Source organism: Podarcis bocagei, assembly GCF_964188305.1.
Source record: "Podarcis bocagei genome assembly, chromosome: 17".
Taxonomy (NCBI): domain Eukaryota; kingdom Metazoa; phylum Chordata; class Lepidosauria; order Squamata; family Lacertidae; genus Podarcis; species Podarcis bocagei.
In genome coordinates, this window is record NC_138143.1 from 5037742 (window position 1) to 5054157 (window position 16416).

The following is a 16416-nucleotide window of genomic DNA, read 5'->3' on the forward strand; positions in this document are numbered from 1 at the left end:
TGGGAAGTTGGATAGCTACAATGGAATGGTCTTGTGGGTGGGGTGCACATTTTTATTCTTTATTTATTATTATTATTACTTGGTCAAAATAAAATTATTTTTTTAAAAAACAGTAAGGATTTGGGGTAATCTGTTCAGGCATCCTTGATTGTGTGCTTCTGGGTAAATCATTAGGTTCCCCCCACGCTAGGTAGGGTTCTATACTTAATGTAATTGTCTGATAGGATTTCAGACCTGAACAGCATTTTAAACTCTCATGAATGTCCCATAACTCAGAATGTAGTGGCTCTTCCCTAATCACATGACAGGGTTTCAATGGCCATGTGTTCCGTTGTCAGGGAAATTCAAAATATTAATCACACACAATCTACCAGGAAGTTCCCTGCACAAGCCACAATGAGAAGATGAGGGAATCTGGGCTCTTTTCCAAGCTCCCATGAATTTCAATAGGGATTTTGCAAGAAAACATTTGAGTTGGTTGTGGTCACAACCTGTGCACAACGAAGACCAGAATGGCTGTGCATATACCTACACCTTCCACAGGCTTGCTATGGTGCGCAGCTGGCACAGGACCAGTGTGCTTGCTTGCGTGTCTGCATCTCTGTATGCTTGTGGGAATGCAGAGAGATAGGCACAGAGTAATGTGGAAGTGGGGAGCGCTCCTGTTCAGGGTTCCAGCCCGCCAATGGTGCTCTCTTCCACAACACACCAGACACCGAGTGTTCATTGGGCTGCTAGCTTTTCTGTGCTGATTTCTTCATTGACACACAAACACATGCCCGGCCAAAGATAGCCTGCACTTCTGTAAACTCTGAGGTTCTCCCAAGCATGCTGACACCTCCCTTTTATTCCTCAGTTGCCTAATTTGGTGCTATAATCCTGCTGACACTGACTAGCAGAGTTCACTAGCAGAAAGGGAGTGATATGGCCCAAAGCAGATCCCTGCTGGAACAGACCAATGACAGCTCTAGTCCATTATCCTGTTCCTTGGGGAGTTTACGAACAAGGAATCAGGCAGCTCCCGCTAGATTTCCCCAACAGAGAAATCTGTATGGATTTCTCTGCCATACTGCCTCTGAATTCCTATAGTACAGTACAGCATTGTCTGGTTATTAAATCCAACACACTGTATGGTAGTCAACTAATTCATCCTGTTAGTGTGTGGATTACTACTAGCACAACAGGACTCACTCCCCATCTCCTCCCCCTGCATGTGCCCCAAAATTTGCTCCAGGGGGTTGAAGGAATCCTAGAACAAATTTAGATGTATGCAAAGGTAGGATGGGGGGACGTCCCATTGAGCAAGCAGTAATCCTAAGGCTAGTGGGACCTTGACTTAGCAACATTTAAGGCAGCCCAGAATTTGGAACCCTTTTCTAGGATCTCCAGGTGCAATTTTAGCTCTGCAGGAGCGGGGACACAGCCATCGCCACCAGCAAAACACACGCTCACACACCCCTCAGGCGGCAGCCCCCGGCCTGCTCCATCTTTCTCAGCCTGGTTCCCCATGCCTCAAGCCAAAACTCAACCGGGTGGGTGGGTGTCTCCCCCACTCCAAGCGTCGCTCACCAGGCAAACCCGTCCCACCCGAGCGAGCACAGCAGGCCCCACGGCACCCTCAAGCGCTTTCTCACGGAAAAAGAAGTAGAGCTTGTCATCGTTGTGGTCGGAGCTGTCGGGGATGACACGGGCGTGGAGGAAGACAGGGTCTGGTGGGGAGGGGAAAAGTGCCGTTACCTTGGTCCACCACTAGGCAGCACAAGCAAACACTTTAGCCCAGTGGCTGCCAACCTTTGGGGGCAAGCGTGCCACAACAAGCCAAGTACAACATCTAGGAAATTTTCTACACTTTAGTCCAGGCTTCCTCAGCCTCGGCCCTCCAGATGTTTTGAGACTACAATTCCCATCATCCCTGACCACTGGTCCTGCTAGCTAGGGATCATGGGAGTTGTAGGCCAAAAAACATCTGGAGGGCAGAGGTTGAGAAAGCTTGCTTTAGTTATAACACATATTCTTATGCATTGGGGTAATGCTAATTTTTTCTACGGGGTGGGTGAGTTGGATCTGTCCTTTTGGATGAGCATTCAGATTCATAGTCTGCTCTTTGTACACTCAGTTTTAATGTTTCTTTTAATGCCACGAATCACTTTAACTCACTTTTGTGAAAAAAGTGACAAATGAACACAAATAATAATGAGGATGAGGACGGGCGTAAGTCTGCTGAGCGACAGGCAGCAGCCTAACGGAGGAGAAGCAGGTGGGGCTACAGGTTTCGCCTCTATGGCACTGCCAAGTGCAAGGCTCTCCAGGTGTGCTGCAACTGTGCCACTCACGCCACAGGAGGTGAGCCATAATTCTCTCCATTATCCACAGTCTGCTATCCCAGCACTCATCCCCACCCTCTTCTGGCTACCTCCATCAGCCTCATACCATAGAGCCAGCGGGAATCATGTTGCTCAGTGCGCACAGCCGGTCGAGGCCCCATCGTGCGGAACACGGCAGCATCAGTGCCCATGAAATCCACATGAACTCCAGCATACAGTGTGTTATCTGGGGAGAGGAGAACGGTGGAAGAGGCACATGACAGCATTAGTCAAATAGACACAGAGACACATGTAGACATATAGCCGATGCAAACCTGAAGGAAAGGGAACTGGGTACAAGAGCGTAGACCTTTGGTCCATCTGTTCCAGTATTGTCTGCCTTAACTGAGAAACAGCAATCCAGAACATTAGATGTGGGTCTCCTAACCCTGTTTTTGAATCTCCTTTCAATTGTGGTTAAACATGGGACCTTATACTTCCAAAGTATGTGCTCTGAAACTAAGTTATGGCCCCTCAGTGGAAAATATCTTCTTGGCCTGCAACATTCTCAGCAGCTTCTTGTTCCCTGCCAATCAGCTGTTTAGCGCTAACTGGCTGCTTAGCTAATGCAGCATGTCTAGTAAATGCAAGAGAAAGACAAGTCATCAAACAATGGTGGCTGTAAACACACAATGACATGGTCTCTGGCTCCATTGGGCAACCTGTGGTCATTTATATGCTGACAAGCAAGATGGATCTAGAGCTCTCTTGTAAGAAAAACAAGAGTTAAAAGACAAATACATGTATATGCACAACACTACTGGTACTTCATAGAGATAACTGGTAGCAGGGTCGCATCCAGGAACACGTGCAAACTCACTCAAAGTCACTTACTGACAAGCACAGCCGTGCTGTGCTGCCGGGGGTCATATGGGCACTTGCCCTTCCCTGGCTCCAGTGAACGAGGCACCATGCGGAAAAGGTACTCCTTTGAAGGGATGAAAAAAGAAGAGAGCATGAATATGAGCATGGAAACCTACCTTGAACACCTAACCTAAAGCCCAGCTCATTTCCAAAACTGTGGAGGGACAAAATCCCACTCTTGACCTGCTCTCCTTTTCAGAAGTACCCTCTCTCTTCAGAAGCTCACACAGGTAACTGCCTTAAACTAAGGCTGTGTACTCACTAAAGCACATTTGTAGAACGTTCTTTCCTCTTAAAGAATTCTGGGCACTGTAGTTCACCCCTCACAGAGCTACAATGCCCCAAAATCCTGAGCAAACTATAGAACCCAGAATGTTTTTTAGCGGTATAGGATGTATGTAGCGTACATTTGTCCAGCGTACTATTGGTCCCTCTAACTTGGAAGGCTTTAAAAGAGAATCTGACAAATTCATGGCGGAGATGGCTATCAATGGCTCTTGGCCATGACGGCTATGTTCTGTCTCCACAGCTGGAGGCATCAGTGTTTCTCAACTCCAGTGTCAGGAAACTACGGGAGGGGATGGTGCTCTTGTGATCGAATCCCGCTTGTAGGTTTTCCACAAGCATTTGGTTGGCCACTGGGAGAACAGGAAGGTTGACTAGATGGGTCATGTGCCTGGTCCAGCTGGCTCTTCTTGTGTTCTAACTCACTATGGTCAACAACAGGGAAACCTGTGGGTCTCTAGATGTTGTTGGCTGCCAACACCCATCCGTCTCAGCCTCCATGTCTAATGATCAGGGATCATAAGAGCTATAGCCCAGCAGTATCTGTGGGGCCATAGGTTGCCCACACCTGAGTTACACTGACTGGCAGTGACACTCCAGGGTTTCCGACTGGGATCCTTCCCAACTCTACCTGGAGATGCCAAGGATTGAACCTGGACCTCTGGGCATACAAATCATGTCTCTACCACTGAGCAGTGGCTCTCCTCCCAGCGGGAAGCAATCCAGGTTCTCTGCTTACTTCAGAGCGCCAGCCACGGTTGACGAGGGCACAGACTGGGTGGTAGGCCCCTGTTCCACACACGTACAGGTGAGTGCGGTTCAATGGCTGCATAAGCCGGATGTAGTTGAAACATTCACCCTGGAGAGTAAAGAGGAAACAGGGCATGAGCTGGCAGACATCCTCCTGGCAGCCAGAAGTTGGCTCAACCCCCATTTTCTTACCCTGTCCCTTCCCCAAAAAATAAAGAGGAAGGGGAGCTGACTTCTGGTGGGGGGCATTGCTCAGAAACACAGGCTATGCAGGATCAATGGATAGCAAAGATGATGTCATGGAGATAACAGCTTTGGTTTTTTTTGGTAATATTGTTCTTAGAAGTACACAAGAAAACCCGGGAGGTCCTGGGGTATTCCTGAAGGCACATCATCTTGTTGAAGGTAAGCAAGTCTGGGCCTGGGAACCATATGCATGCCACCTCAGGTTCCACAATGGAAGAAAAGCGGGATATAAATGTAAGAAACTAAAATAAGGAGTCAGATGGATTCAGGGACAGCCATAGCCACATTGACAAATGGTCTTTCCACAGGGATTTAGGGCATTTAGACCAAAAACCCCACTAGCGGTTGTGAGGTGATACCCAGGGTGATAAGAAGACAGCAGTGGAGCAGCAACTACGACTCACCCTCTGCCCCTTCCCTGCCAGGCGACACTCATTCTGGTGGCTGGGAAGTGCTGGCCAATGAATCTGTGCAGAGAGAGACAGAGAGAGATGAACAGGATGGGGATTGGCTTTGATAGAGTGGAGGTATTTCTCCCTCCATGCCAGGCCTTCACGCACTTGCAGTTAGCTGCCTTCTGAAGCTTGGCCAAGAATCCAGGGTGCCCATCTCCCTGGCTGCCTCTGCTCCAGCCTATCCCATGTTCTTCTTCACCTCCTCCCATGTTACCCCCACCAACCGAACCCAGCCTTTTCTGGACGCATCCAGCAGACCACAGCCCAACCCCATAAATCCTGGGCAATGTGGCCCCTTTCGTTCTGACCCAGCGCAGCTCTCCTTGAGGCCCTCTGCAGCAGGGCTTACAATGAGTGGCTCCTTGTTGATATTGTGAAGATCCAAGGCCACCAGGAAGTCTCGTGCCCCCAGGTAGAGCCGCTCCTGGTCTTGGTCCATCAGCAGGATCCGATAATCGCTTGTGTTGAAGGAGAAGCTGAAGGGGCGGGCAGTGCGTGTCTCCAGCAGTTCTGGGGAGAGACATCCCCGCAGTCAAGGGTCAGTCCCACAAGCCAGCCCACTCCCTCAGCCCACTGGCCTCCAAAAGGAGGGTAAGTCTCAAGCGTCCTCATCCCCCTTCTTTCTTGCTGCCTCCCCCATAGAATGGGCAGCAGCGGGAGCAAGCTAATCTATGTGATCCCTGGTCTGGGCTCAGGCCGAGCTGAGCTGAGCTCAGGGGGTATTTTGGTCCCATGAAGTGGCTAAGGCGGAGCCGACGTGGGTGGTGGGGGGAGGGCGCTCAGCGGCTGGTACAGCAAAGAGCCTAAATCCCCCAGCAATCCCCCTGGCCACATTCCAGAGGCGAAGATCAGAGAGTGGCCTGGTGAGCTTCCCACCTGCGGTGACCTTGGGGATGTGGCCAGAGGACAATCAGCCTCTTTGCCCAGCGACTTTCTGCAGCCAAGTCTGGGCAAGAATTCAGAGACCAGGGACAGAAATTGGCCTAATCCCTGTGGACAAGTGGACAGAAGAGCAGATTTCCGGGGAGCTCAGAGAGGGAGACAGGTGGGGAGCGGGGAGGGAAAGGAGCCTGAGTGGGATGAGGAACTGAGATCCAATTAAAATGAAAGGAACAAAAGTAAGTGCAGGAGCAGGACTCCAGGGCCCTCTCCTCTGTTCCTTCTGCTCCGATTCAGCTGACCGACTGAGTCTGAACGCCGGAGACAGAACCCGGAGAACCTGGTGGAATTCCCCAAGCATTAACACATGGCAGGTGGGAGACTATCATTCCCCACCCTGCAATAAATGTCAGGCAGCCCCATGGCAGGATGCCCAGGGCAGGGTGTGTCACGCATACCCAGATCTGATGTATACAATGACCATTATATAACACTGTGCTGGGGACCCCTTTCTGGGATATACACACAACCAAGCAATACTGGATTATTTCTTAGGCATTATAAGCAGCAACTTGAGAGGGCATGGGAGTGTTTTTCAGTCATAAAGGAGGTGGTGGCGGTAAACTTGTGACCCTCTGGATGTTGTTGGACTCCCAGCATCCTTTGCCTTTGGCCATTCTGGCTGGAGCTGATGGGAGTTGGAGGCCAACAGTATCTGGAGGGTCACACACTCCCCACCTGTGCCGTATGAAAACTGGGTGTAATATAATTACCAGTGGAAAACTGTCAGTTATGATCATTAATTATTAGGTGTTAGGTGAAGGTACAACTTCCCTGATTTTCTCCTCTGACAGGAAGGGGAGAAATACCACAGGTTGCTCTTGCCATACCAGCAGCAGTTTGGGAGGCTGTCTATACGGGTCCCCAGAGACTTTGGAGAAAGAATGTGTTTATGACGTTTACACGGGATAAATCTGGAATCTCTCTGGAAATAACATGCTGTTGTTTTTTCTGTCTGGGGAAATTCATGTGGTGATTCTGTTGCTGGGTAAACAAAGGCATAGTTGCTAAGGAACACAAATCTGCAAGGAAAAGGACCTTTTGGGGCTCTGGAAACCCCTCACGTCTTCTCTCCTTGATTGGGCCCAACAGTGGCAATGGATGGTGCTTTAGATGTGTCTCCACCACAACAATACACAGAATACTTTGAAAGCTGCCCCTAATTTGCACAGCCAAGGTGGAGGGAGGCTTCTACCAGCCAAAAACCAAACAAATAAAAAACATCATTTCCTGTAATCGCACAACAGGCATTTGGGCAACTTTCTCAGGAGCGTGCAGGAAGACTCCCTGAAATGCATATCCAGACCAGAGATGTGCCACTAATAAGAGCCTTGCTAGATCAGACCAGAGTCCCATCTAGGCCAGCATTCTGTGGTCACAGTGGCCACCCAGAGGGAGTGGCGTAGCGTGGGTTGTCAGCAACCGGGGCAAGGCAAGTAATTTGCGCCCCCTAACCCGTGGATTTGTGCCCTCTAACCCGTGGATTTGCGCCCCCTAACCCGTGGATTTGCGCCCCTAACCCTAACCCCCAGATGTTGCGCCCGGTGCGGCCGGCCCCCCCTGCACCCCCCATGCTACGCCACTGCCCAGAGGTCTCTGAGAAGCCCACACACCAAATATGAGTGCAATAGCTCTCTCTCCTGCTGTTGTCCTGCAAAGACTGGAGCTCAGAGCACATAGCTGCTATCATGACGAGTAGTCATTGCTAGCCTTATCCGCCATGAATGTGTCTAATCTCCTTTTCAAAGCCGTCTAAATTGGTGGCTGTCACCACATCCTGTGGAAATATCATAGTTTGAGTAAGTGCTGCGGGAAGAAGTACTTCCTTTTGTCCATTTCCACACAGAGAAGGTATTAAAAAATGTCACCAGACATTTATTAGAACCAGGTGGGTATTCTCTTCCAACGAACCACGTTTGGGGTTAGTGTTTGGAGGAAACCAGTTGGGGCATGAAATGTGGGAGGCAGTTATGGATTGACAGTCGGGATGGTGATCAAATTTTGTTGATTGACAGTGGAGGGGGGAGAGGATGAAGGGTAGAGGGGATTAGCTGAGTGGGAATGTGTTTAGGAGATTACTAGTTCTAATTGCATTCATCCCAGACTTCAGATGACTGAATTTATTTTCATTGTTCCTCAAATAAAGCACTTGGTTGTTAGCCCTGGATAACTGTTGGTGAAAAACATGTTTAAATGGTTTGAACACCTACCCCAATACACCTATTCACTACCTGACCATGGGTTCATAGTGGATAGCTCAATTAAGACGTTGTGTAAACAGCATGGAACAGTTGCCGCCGCTGCCTCCCCCCCCCCCCAATTCCATGCTAGGAACCATTAGGAAAGGAATTTGAAAGAAAACTGTCAATATCATTATGCCATTATACAAATCTTTGGTGCAACAGCACTTTAAATACTGTGTGCAGATCTGGTGGTCTCACCTCAAAAAAGAATATGGTGGAACTAGGAGAGGTTCAGAACAGGGCCGCCAAACTGATCAGGGAGATGGAGCAAGTCCCTGTGAGGAACAGCGGCAACATATGTGGCCTTTGAGTTTAGAAGAAAGGCAAGTAAGAGAATACAGGGGTACCTCGGGTTAAGAACTTAATTCGTTCTGGAGGTCTGTTCTTAACCTGAGGTTCCACTTTAGCTAATGGGGCCTCCCGCTGCCACCGCACGATTTCTGTTCTCATCCTGAAGCAAAGTTCTTAACCCAAGGTAAAGTGGTAAAGTACCTCTGGATACAAACGGGATCCATTCCGGAACCCCGTTCACATCCTGAAGTAAACGTAAGATGTGGCTGTGCGTCTGTGCGTGCCACATTTCGCCACTTCCGTGCACGTACGTGACATCATTTTGAGTGTCTGCGCATGCGTGAGCGGAGAAACCCGGAAGTAACACGCTCCATTACTTCTGGGTCGCTGCAGAGCACTACCCGAAAATATTTAACTTGAACCTACTTCAACCCGAGGTATGACTGTACTATTTCTGGGTTAGCGGAGTCTGTAACCTGAAGCGTCTGTAACCCGAGGTACCACTGTACATGGCAGAGGTGTATAAAATTTAGCATGGGATAAGGAGAAAGTGAACAGAGAAAAGTTTTTCTCTCCCACATAACGCTAGAACTTGGGGACACCCAATGAAGCTGAACGTTCAAAGATTCAGGGTGGGCAACAGGAAGTTCTCCTTCACACAGCTGAGCCATGGAATCCACTCCAACAAGATGCAGTGATGGTCATCAGCAACCTGGATGGCTTCTAAAGAGGATGAGGCAGATTCATGGAGGAGAAGGCTATGAGCAGCTACAAGCCACCAAGGCGATGTTCTACCTCCACTGTCAGAGGCAGGATGCTCCTGAAATGCCAGTGGGTGTGAATCACAAGTGGGGAGAGTGTCTTTGCTCTCAGGCCCTGCTTTGTGGCTTCCCATAAGCATCTTCTTAGCCACTGTGGGAAGAGGATGCTGGACTGGTTGGGTCTATGTTCTTTTCCCAATAAAACTGCCTTGACACTTCCTGCATCTACATACTGCTGTTAGCACAGCAAGACTACAACACTTTTGGAAAGCCATGAACTTTAACAAGCCTCTGGAAGTCAGCACAAGTGGCAAATGACCCTTGCAATAGAACTTGATGTCCCCTCTGCCCCAGGCTCACTGGTTCTATTTTATATCATTAAAAAATGAAATGTTGTTACATGCCTTGGCACAGGGTAGACAATCAGTTGGACATGAACAAAAAAGTGACCTTCCCACATTGTGCAACAGCAGGAGAACCCACCATATCAAAGGCACACACAAGCAGAACCCGCCTTGTCAAGGTGCATGGGCTCTTCATGCGGCAGACGTGTTGAACAGCCACAAAGAACATTGCGCCCCCAGCACAGATCTTTGCCACACCCTGGCCAAGCCCACGTTGCAATCTAGGCTGCAGCAACCAAGCGGCTTCAGTTCACAAAGAGCAACTGCACAACACTCTTCTCCCCACACTGTTCCCAAATAGTAATGCCCAGCCATACTTCCACTGCACACCCTCCTGCCTTCATGAAACATAAGCTGGCCAGGCTCCACATGAGATCACTGACTCCCCAAGGCTGCAATCCATGACAAGCGTCCTCACCACATACAGTCCTATGGGTGCACACAGACACAGGCAAACACACGTGTCTATGCATGTGTGCATTCATGCGCGCGCACACACTGGGCAGAGTGGTGTTCAGGGCTTTGCCTTTTATAGGCAGGATTGCTGCTGCCAAAAGGAATGAATTGTCCTTTGGCCAAGGATGTTTCTCTCTCTCTCGCTCTCTTGCACACACATGCACACCCATCCACTTCAAGGGCTGGGCTGCACCAAATGCCTTAGCTGAAGGAAAGGAGGGGAAAGGGGCTGCAAAGAGAACAGAGGGTTGGGTGCCCGTAATGGGGGTTGTGGCACGCACTCCCCCAGCAATTAAACGATCTCCTCTCTGCCCCAATCTCTCTCACTTCCCCTTCCCAACAATGTGCTTTGAAAAGGGGAATCCATCCAAGTGTGTTCCAGCCTCTTCTCTGTATGGCATGCTGGGTATTTTAAGCCCTTCTGGGAAATCCTTTCCCCCTGTGACTGGCAAGTAACCAGATCCCGGAATCCCCGAGAACAGAGAGTGTAGGGGGAACCCAGCAAGGTCACAGGAGATGTATTTGGGGATGGGGGGAGGGCAACAGCAGAAGCCAACATGACAGCAGAGGACCCACACATACAATGGCATGCGTTTGTGCAACTGGGGAAAAAATACACCTGTAGTAAGGCACTTTCCACAGCAAGAACACAGTCTAGGCGATATTCCTGCCTTCTGGCGGTATCTCAGCATGCAAGGGCATGCCTTGAAGGTGACGCTTGTGCCAAATTCGCAGGTGTCATTGGCACATGAATTGACATGATTTGCTGCATAGGACGCAGTCAGGGAGAGAAACCCACACAAGCAGACTTGGCCCTGTGCACACTGACTGCATGGCCCACTCATGCTGTCCTACACATGGCACAAAATGCTGCTTATATACGTACAACTCATGGCAACCATTGTGGGAATGTGTTCACTTTTGCTTATGTGTGAATGGCTTTATAGTTCACATATATAGTTGACGATCCCTGTGCAAAGATTTGCTTGTGGCTAAACGTTCCCATTTAAGTGTAACCAACTGCTCACACACTTGCCAGCACACGAAAAGGTGTTGCTTATTGTGAGACTGCACACATGCAGCTGCCGGAATAAGGCTGCATGGTTATGTGGTGACTATGGAACTTATTGCCACATGGTGGTGCGGTTGCTACAATGAGCAAAAGCAATTTTTTTTAAAAAAACACAATTAGATGAATGTAAGGAAAACAGACTTCGCTGGTGGCTTCTAGGCACAATAGCCAAAAACACAGCCACCATAAAGGAAAACAGCATCTCTCTGGCTACCACATCAGAAGGCTTAACAATGAGGGGTGGACATGGGCATCAGACTGCGCTTGCAAATCTCTCTGAGGATTCTGGTTGGTTGCTGTTGCCAGAATTCCAAGCCAAAAAAATCCAGGCCATCGGTCAGATACCAACAAACAAATTTCCTGATCTGACAGGAGACCTTTTCCTGTTGTCCCATGGAGGGACCCACTGCACAAGCATAAACATAGGTAGAAAGGGGTACCTATTTTCTAGAACAGGAACGTCCAACTCCCAATAGACTGCAATCTACTCACAGTATACAGAAAAACTGGCAGCGATCTACCCATCCCTGTCATTGGACGGACCAAAGTTGTTGAGCTTTTTTGGGAAAGGCAAAGTTACTGAGCCACTGTTCTTTCCCCCCCTTTTTTTTTGGGGGGGAGATCACTGAGGGGCCAAAGATCTACCAGGATCTACCAGGTACACCCCACCATCTACCAGTAGATCACGATCTACCTGTTGGACATGCCTGCTCTAGAACACCTTACTGTGGGTTCTGTGGTTCTCAAAAAGGAACATCCATGCTTCCTTGCGTCAACCAACTTTCGAGATGAGAAATGTGGCATTGTTCTTTACGGGCCTCATCCACATGCAAAAAGGGCATCTTCATGTCCTCCTCCACTTGCACACGGGCAGATATCAACATTTATAGTCCACCTTTGTTTGAGCAGTTCACGGCAGCACACATGGAGATTATCCCATTATATCCTCACAGTCTCCCTGTGAGGTGGGCTAGGAGCAGAGATAGTGACTGGCCCAACATCATGCAGGACATTTTAGAGCCAATTGTATATCTCTCTAGCCCAAGTGGCCCTGCCTCATGCTAGAGTTGTGAAATGATTGCCTACATTTTACACACACAACCCACAGCCCTTGCCTACCACTGCCACAAGCACCTGTGAATCTGCCCCTGTTTTTCTTCTTTCCTTTCATGTCACTGCTTACTCCCATACAGCCTGCCCTCTGACTGATCAACACACAATCTCCTCCTCCTCAATGAATAGCTATGACTTCAAACAATTCCAAGGAGCTTGGAGTACAAACACAACAAGTGAACATTATAGAGAAAGCCACGTGTGGAGACCCTCAAGATGAACTCAAGTGCAAATTCAAGGAGTGAAAGATCTCTCTCCCCAAACACCCCCTCCACCAGGCTCATAGCTGTCAATGTTTCCCTTTTTTAAAGGGAAATTCCCTTATTCCGAATAGGACTCCTCGCAAGAAAAGGGAAAAGTTGGCAGCTATGACCAGGCTCCTGCACAGTAATAATGCACTATTATTAGTAGTAGGGCTGAAAGGTTTAGCCAATCAGTGAGACAGAGCAATTTAAAATCCTGTAGATATACCGGTAACTGGGCAGCAGATTTAAAATAATTCACCAGTTTTTACCCATGCACATATTTTTGCATTCACAGGCAGCAAGCACATTCAGATGAGAGGAATCACCCCCTTCCAACTTTCTCCCAAGGAGGGAATGTCTCTTCTGGGGTGGGCACCTTCTGTGGGACAACCACATGCACCCACTATCAAAGAATGCTACACTCCTGCCTCAGAACTGTAGTTTTATTCATATGCAAACCAATGCAGATACAGTCAGTTGCTCAATTGATTAAAAATCTTGCATGGCTTAATCAGCTTACGGGTTTCTTTCACCAGCTGACAGCCCTAACTATCCTGATCTTTTGGTGCTGCCTGCTGCCATGAGAACCCCATATTAGGTTGGCTGACAGAAGCAAACATACACATTTTAGTATGGAAAGACAGTGTTGTGTAATGGTTAGTGCTGGACTAAGGAGAGATTGATTCAAATCTCTGCTCAGCTGCGAAGTTCACTGGTTGTCTAGTCATTACCTCTTTCCCTAACCCTACCTCACAGGGTTGTTGAGAGGATAAAAAGGAAGGGAACCAGAACCGTGTGCAATGCATTGCCTTGAACCTCGAGACAGGCTATAAATAAAATAATAAAATAAATGCAATGGGCTGCAGCCAACTAAGTTCTACTCAAAGTAGACACATTGAAATGAATGGACCCAAGTTAGTAATGTCCATCAATTTCAGCAGGTCTACTCTGAGCAGGCCTAACACTGGATACAACGCAATGAAAATCACACGCCCCTCCATAAGAGTTCTCAGTTCTAAGCAGCGCCCCTCCCAGAGTTGCCCCAGGACCAGAGCCGGCACTATCATTAGACCAACTAGGCAGCTGCCTGAGGGGCAGACCTCTGAGGGGCACGATTTGATACAGATTAGTTTTGGTTACATCTTATAAATGCCTGATAATGTTTTACTTTTATATTTTGAAGAATCTTATGTCTACAAGACATGTGTTTCTGAAGAGTGAAGTTAGCAATTTGGGAGGCGGGGTGCCGAGTACTTAGCCTTGCCCAGGGGGCAAAATAGCCCGGCGCCGGCACTGCCCGGTGGTGCCACACCTCCCGCTACCCTTCTGTGCCCACCTGGAAGGCGACGCCCACGCGGCCTTGTCCTCCTCCACCCCCAGCCCTGAGCCTCACCTGAGTCCCGCTGAGCCGCCCTCTTCTTCGTCTTACCTTTGTAGGTTAGGTAGAGCCGGGGGGCGCCGGCGAGGCTGCTCTGGCCCAGGCAGCAGCAGCAGCAGCGGAGCAGCAGCAGCGCCAGCAGCAGGGGTGCCCAGGGCGCCATGGCCGAGGGAGTCCTCGGGACACCTGGGGCGGGAAGAGAGAGAGAGAGAGACACCTGGAGGCGCGCCCTCCTTCGGCCGGGCTCTGGGGCACCTGGCGAGGGCAGCGGGCGAGGGCTAGGCGCGCGCCCCTGGGCGCTTGGCGGGGAGAGGCCTAGAGGGCGCTGCGTCCGAGGGCGCCAGATCAAAGGCGCTGCCTCGCCCGGCCCACCCGGCGCCCGGCCAAGGCGCTGTAACCCGAGTGGGGCCGCGGCTCCCGGGCACTTCAAAGGCTCGCTCTCCCTCGGCCCGCTCCCCCCTCGCCTCCTTCCCTCAGGCCGGCGGCACTTTGAAGTTGGGGGACGCGGGCTGGGAGTCCCCAAATGGGGGCTGGATCCCAGCCCACCGCACCCCCCCCAAAAAACCTCTACCTCATTGGACGGCTCCTGGACCCCGGGAAATGGCGCCCCCTGCCGGCGCCCCGCCCGGAGCCCTTCGCCTTGGGCCGGCCCCCTTCATTCTGGAGAGGGCACCGATGCTGCGGCGGCCTCCTGACGCCATCACTCTCAGCCCAAGGGGGCAGGAGCGGCAGCAATCCCTCCCCGAGCCCCGGCCGGGCTATAATCTTCCCCATGCCACAGAACAGGTGCCAGGGGACAATGCCAGCACACGCAGCTCCCACTCCGTGCCAGCGGGGCTCGGGCTGGGCGCTTTGATCCGCCTGCCAGTCCCGTCCCTTCGGCTCTCCCTGCCCGTGCGCGCCGCGGCTCTGCCCCGTCCCGTCCCTAGTTCCGCCGACGTGCTGCAACCTGTCGCTTCCATACCTGAGCCAGGTGCAGCTAAGCGAAGCAGGGCATGCTGGGACATGGAGTCCCCAATGGCCCCAGGGGCCGGAGGGGCTTGGCTCACCCCCTAACTCGAGGGCCCGGGCTTTGCATGTTGGGCCACATCTCTCGCTCTCTCCTCGACACGCAAGAACTCCGTGTCCCCCTCGGGTGCCAGACTCAGGTCCGCGCCCCCGCGCCCAGATCCGCCACCGTTTTGTTTTGAACAGGACAGAAGCCTCCCGTTATTTGCTGCCTGGCCCTCACCCCAGAAGCGGCGGCATCTCAGACCAAAGCTGCAGCCCCAGCGCGCGCTTTCCCGGGAGCGAGTCCTACTCAAGCGCCCGCGGAACGTCTTTTGGGTAAACGCGCGCAGAAGAAAAATAAAGAACAGGACTGGAGAGGAGGAATGTGGCAACGGAGGGCTGCAGTGGAGGTTGGTGGGGTGGCAATCTGTTCCTGGGACACAGAGGGAAGGATCGTGGCCAGGGCTGCGGAGTCTCCGGCAAGGCAAGGCAAGGCGCAGAGGCCACTTACCGCCCCTCGCCCGCTCTGCTCCCGGTTCCCGACCAACGCGGCGGCTCAGAGCCCGCGGGCGCGTCCCCTGGCCGGCGCGCACGAAACTTTCTCGGGGGTGCTGTTCCTCCGGAGGGGAGCCGCTCGCCGCGAAGGGAAGAGGCGCATCGCTGCCCGCCGCCTCCCCAGCCGCGGGGTCCTGGCTTTTGTCACTCTGCGGAGGGAAAGGGAAGCGGCTGCACGTCGCCCCGCCGGGCAAAGCCACCGCGCGAATCGGCGTGCAAGTTCCTGCTCTGCCTCCTGGAGCCCGAGCAGCGGAGCCGCCTCTCCCGAGACGGGCGGGACGCCTTAACCCCTTCGCTGCTCCCGGAGCCGAAGAGGCAAGCGCTCCCGAGGTGGCGTGGCGCCCCCTCCTTCCCCGAGCAGGAGGGACTCCGAGCAGATGGGCGGGGGGTGGGGAAGACCTTCCCCAGCTGGGGGTCTCAGCCCTGCGCCCGTGTCTTTGATGCCTCCTTGCCTTCTATGGGGCGCTCCTCCAAATCTGCCCCATAGCCTTTGGGGGGGGGGGAGAGAATCTGGCTCCAGGAGCAAAGTCCGGAGTCCGGAGGAGCTGAGAGAGGTCTTTTACCTGCGCCAGGATCGTGTGTCACAACAGCCCCCTCTCGTGCCAGGCGGGCCCAGGAGGCTCCGGGGCGCGCTCCTCGGGAGCGGTTTGCATCCTGCCAGCCGCACCTTTGGCCTCTCCCCAGCGAGGAGGAGGGCGGCACCTGCAGGAGGCCAGGAGAGGGGGGTCCCTGGCAGCGGAGCCGGAGAAGGCGGGGTGCGAGGTGCTGGAAGGAGCCCGGGGCAGATCCGGCTGGAGGAGGAGAGGCGAGAGAGACTCCTTGACAGGTGGGCAGGCCACCCCCCTCCAGACTCCAGCTCTTTCCCACCAGCGCACCCTTCGCACCGGGCGACCCACCTGATCGAGCTCCTCTTAAAAGACAGGATGGCGCCAGGCTTACTTTGGCATCCAGCGGAGATGGGATGGGGCAGCTCTTGCACAACAGAGCCCAGGATGTAGCTTCCAGG

The 16416-nt window shown here is 51.9% G+C and overlaps 1 protein-coding gene across 7 annotated transcripts in view; it reads right to left on the reverse strand.

Annotated features, from left to right (window-relative positions):
• Window positions 1-16295, reverse strand: part of LOC308576385 (semaphorin-3F-like) — a 31412-nt gene extending 15117 nt beyond the window's left edge. The window contains exons 1-8 of one of the 7 annotated variants that reach the window (XM_081175694.1): window positions 15974-16295; window positions 13881-14051; window positions 5313-5473; window positions 4913-4975; window positions 4252-4371; window positions 3198-3291; window positions 2431-2550; window positions 1570-1709 (exon numbers count right to left, since the gene is read on the reverse strand). In XM_081175694.1, the coding sequence (XP_081031820.1) occupies window positions 1570-1709; window positions 2431-2550; window positions 3198-3291; window positions 4252-4371; window positions 4913-4975; window positions 5313-5473; window positions 13881-14028 (846 nt within the window). In that variant the 5' untranslated portion in view covers window positions 14029-14051; window positions 15974-16295. The other 6 variants (XM_081175696.1, XM_081175697.1, XM_081175699.1 and 3 more) reach the window with 6 other exon arrangements.
• Window positions 16296-16416: the final 121 nt, after the last annotated feature.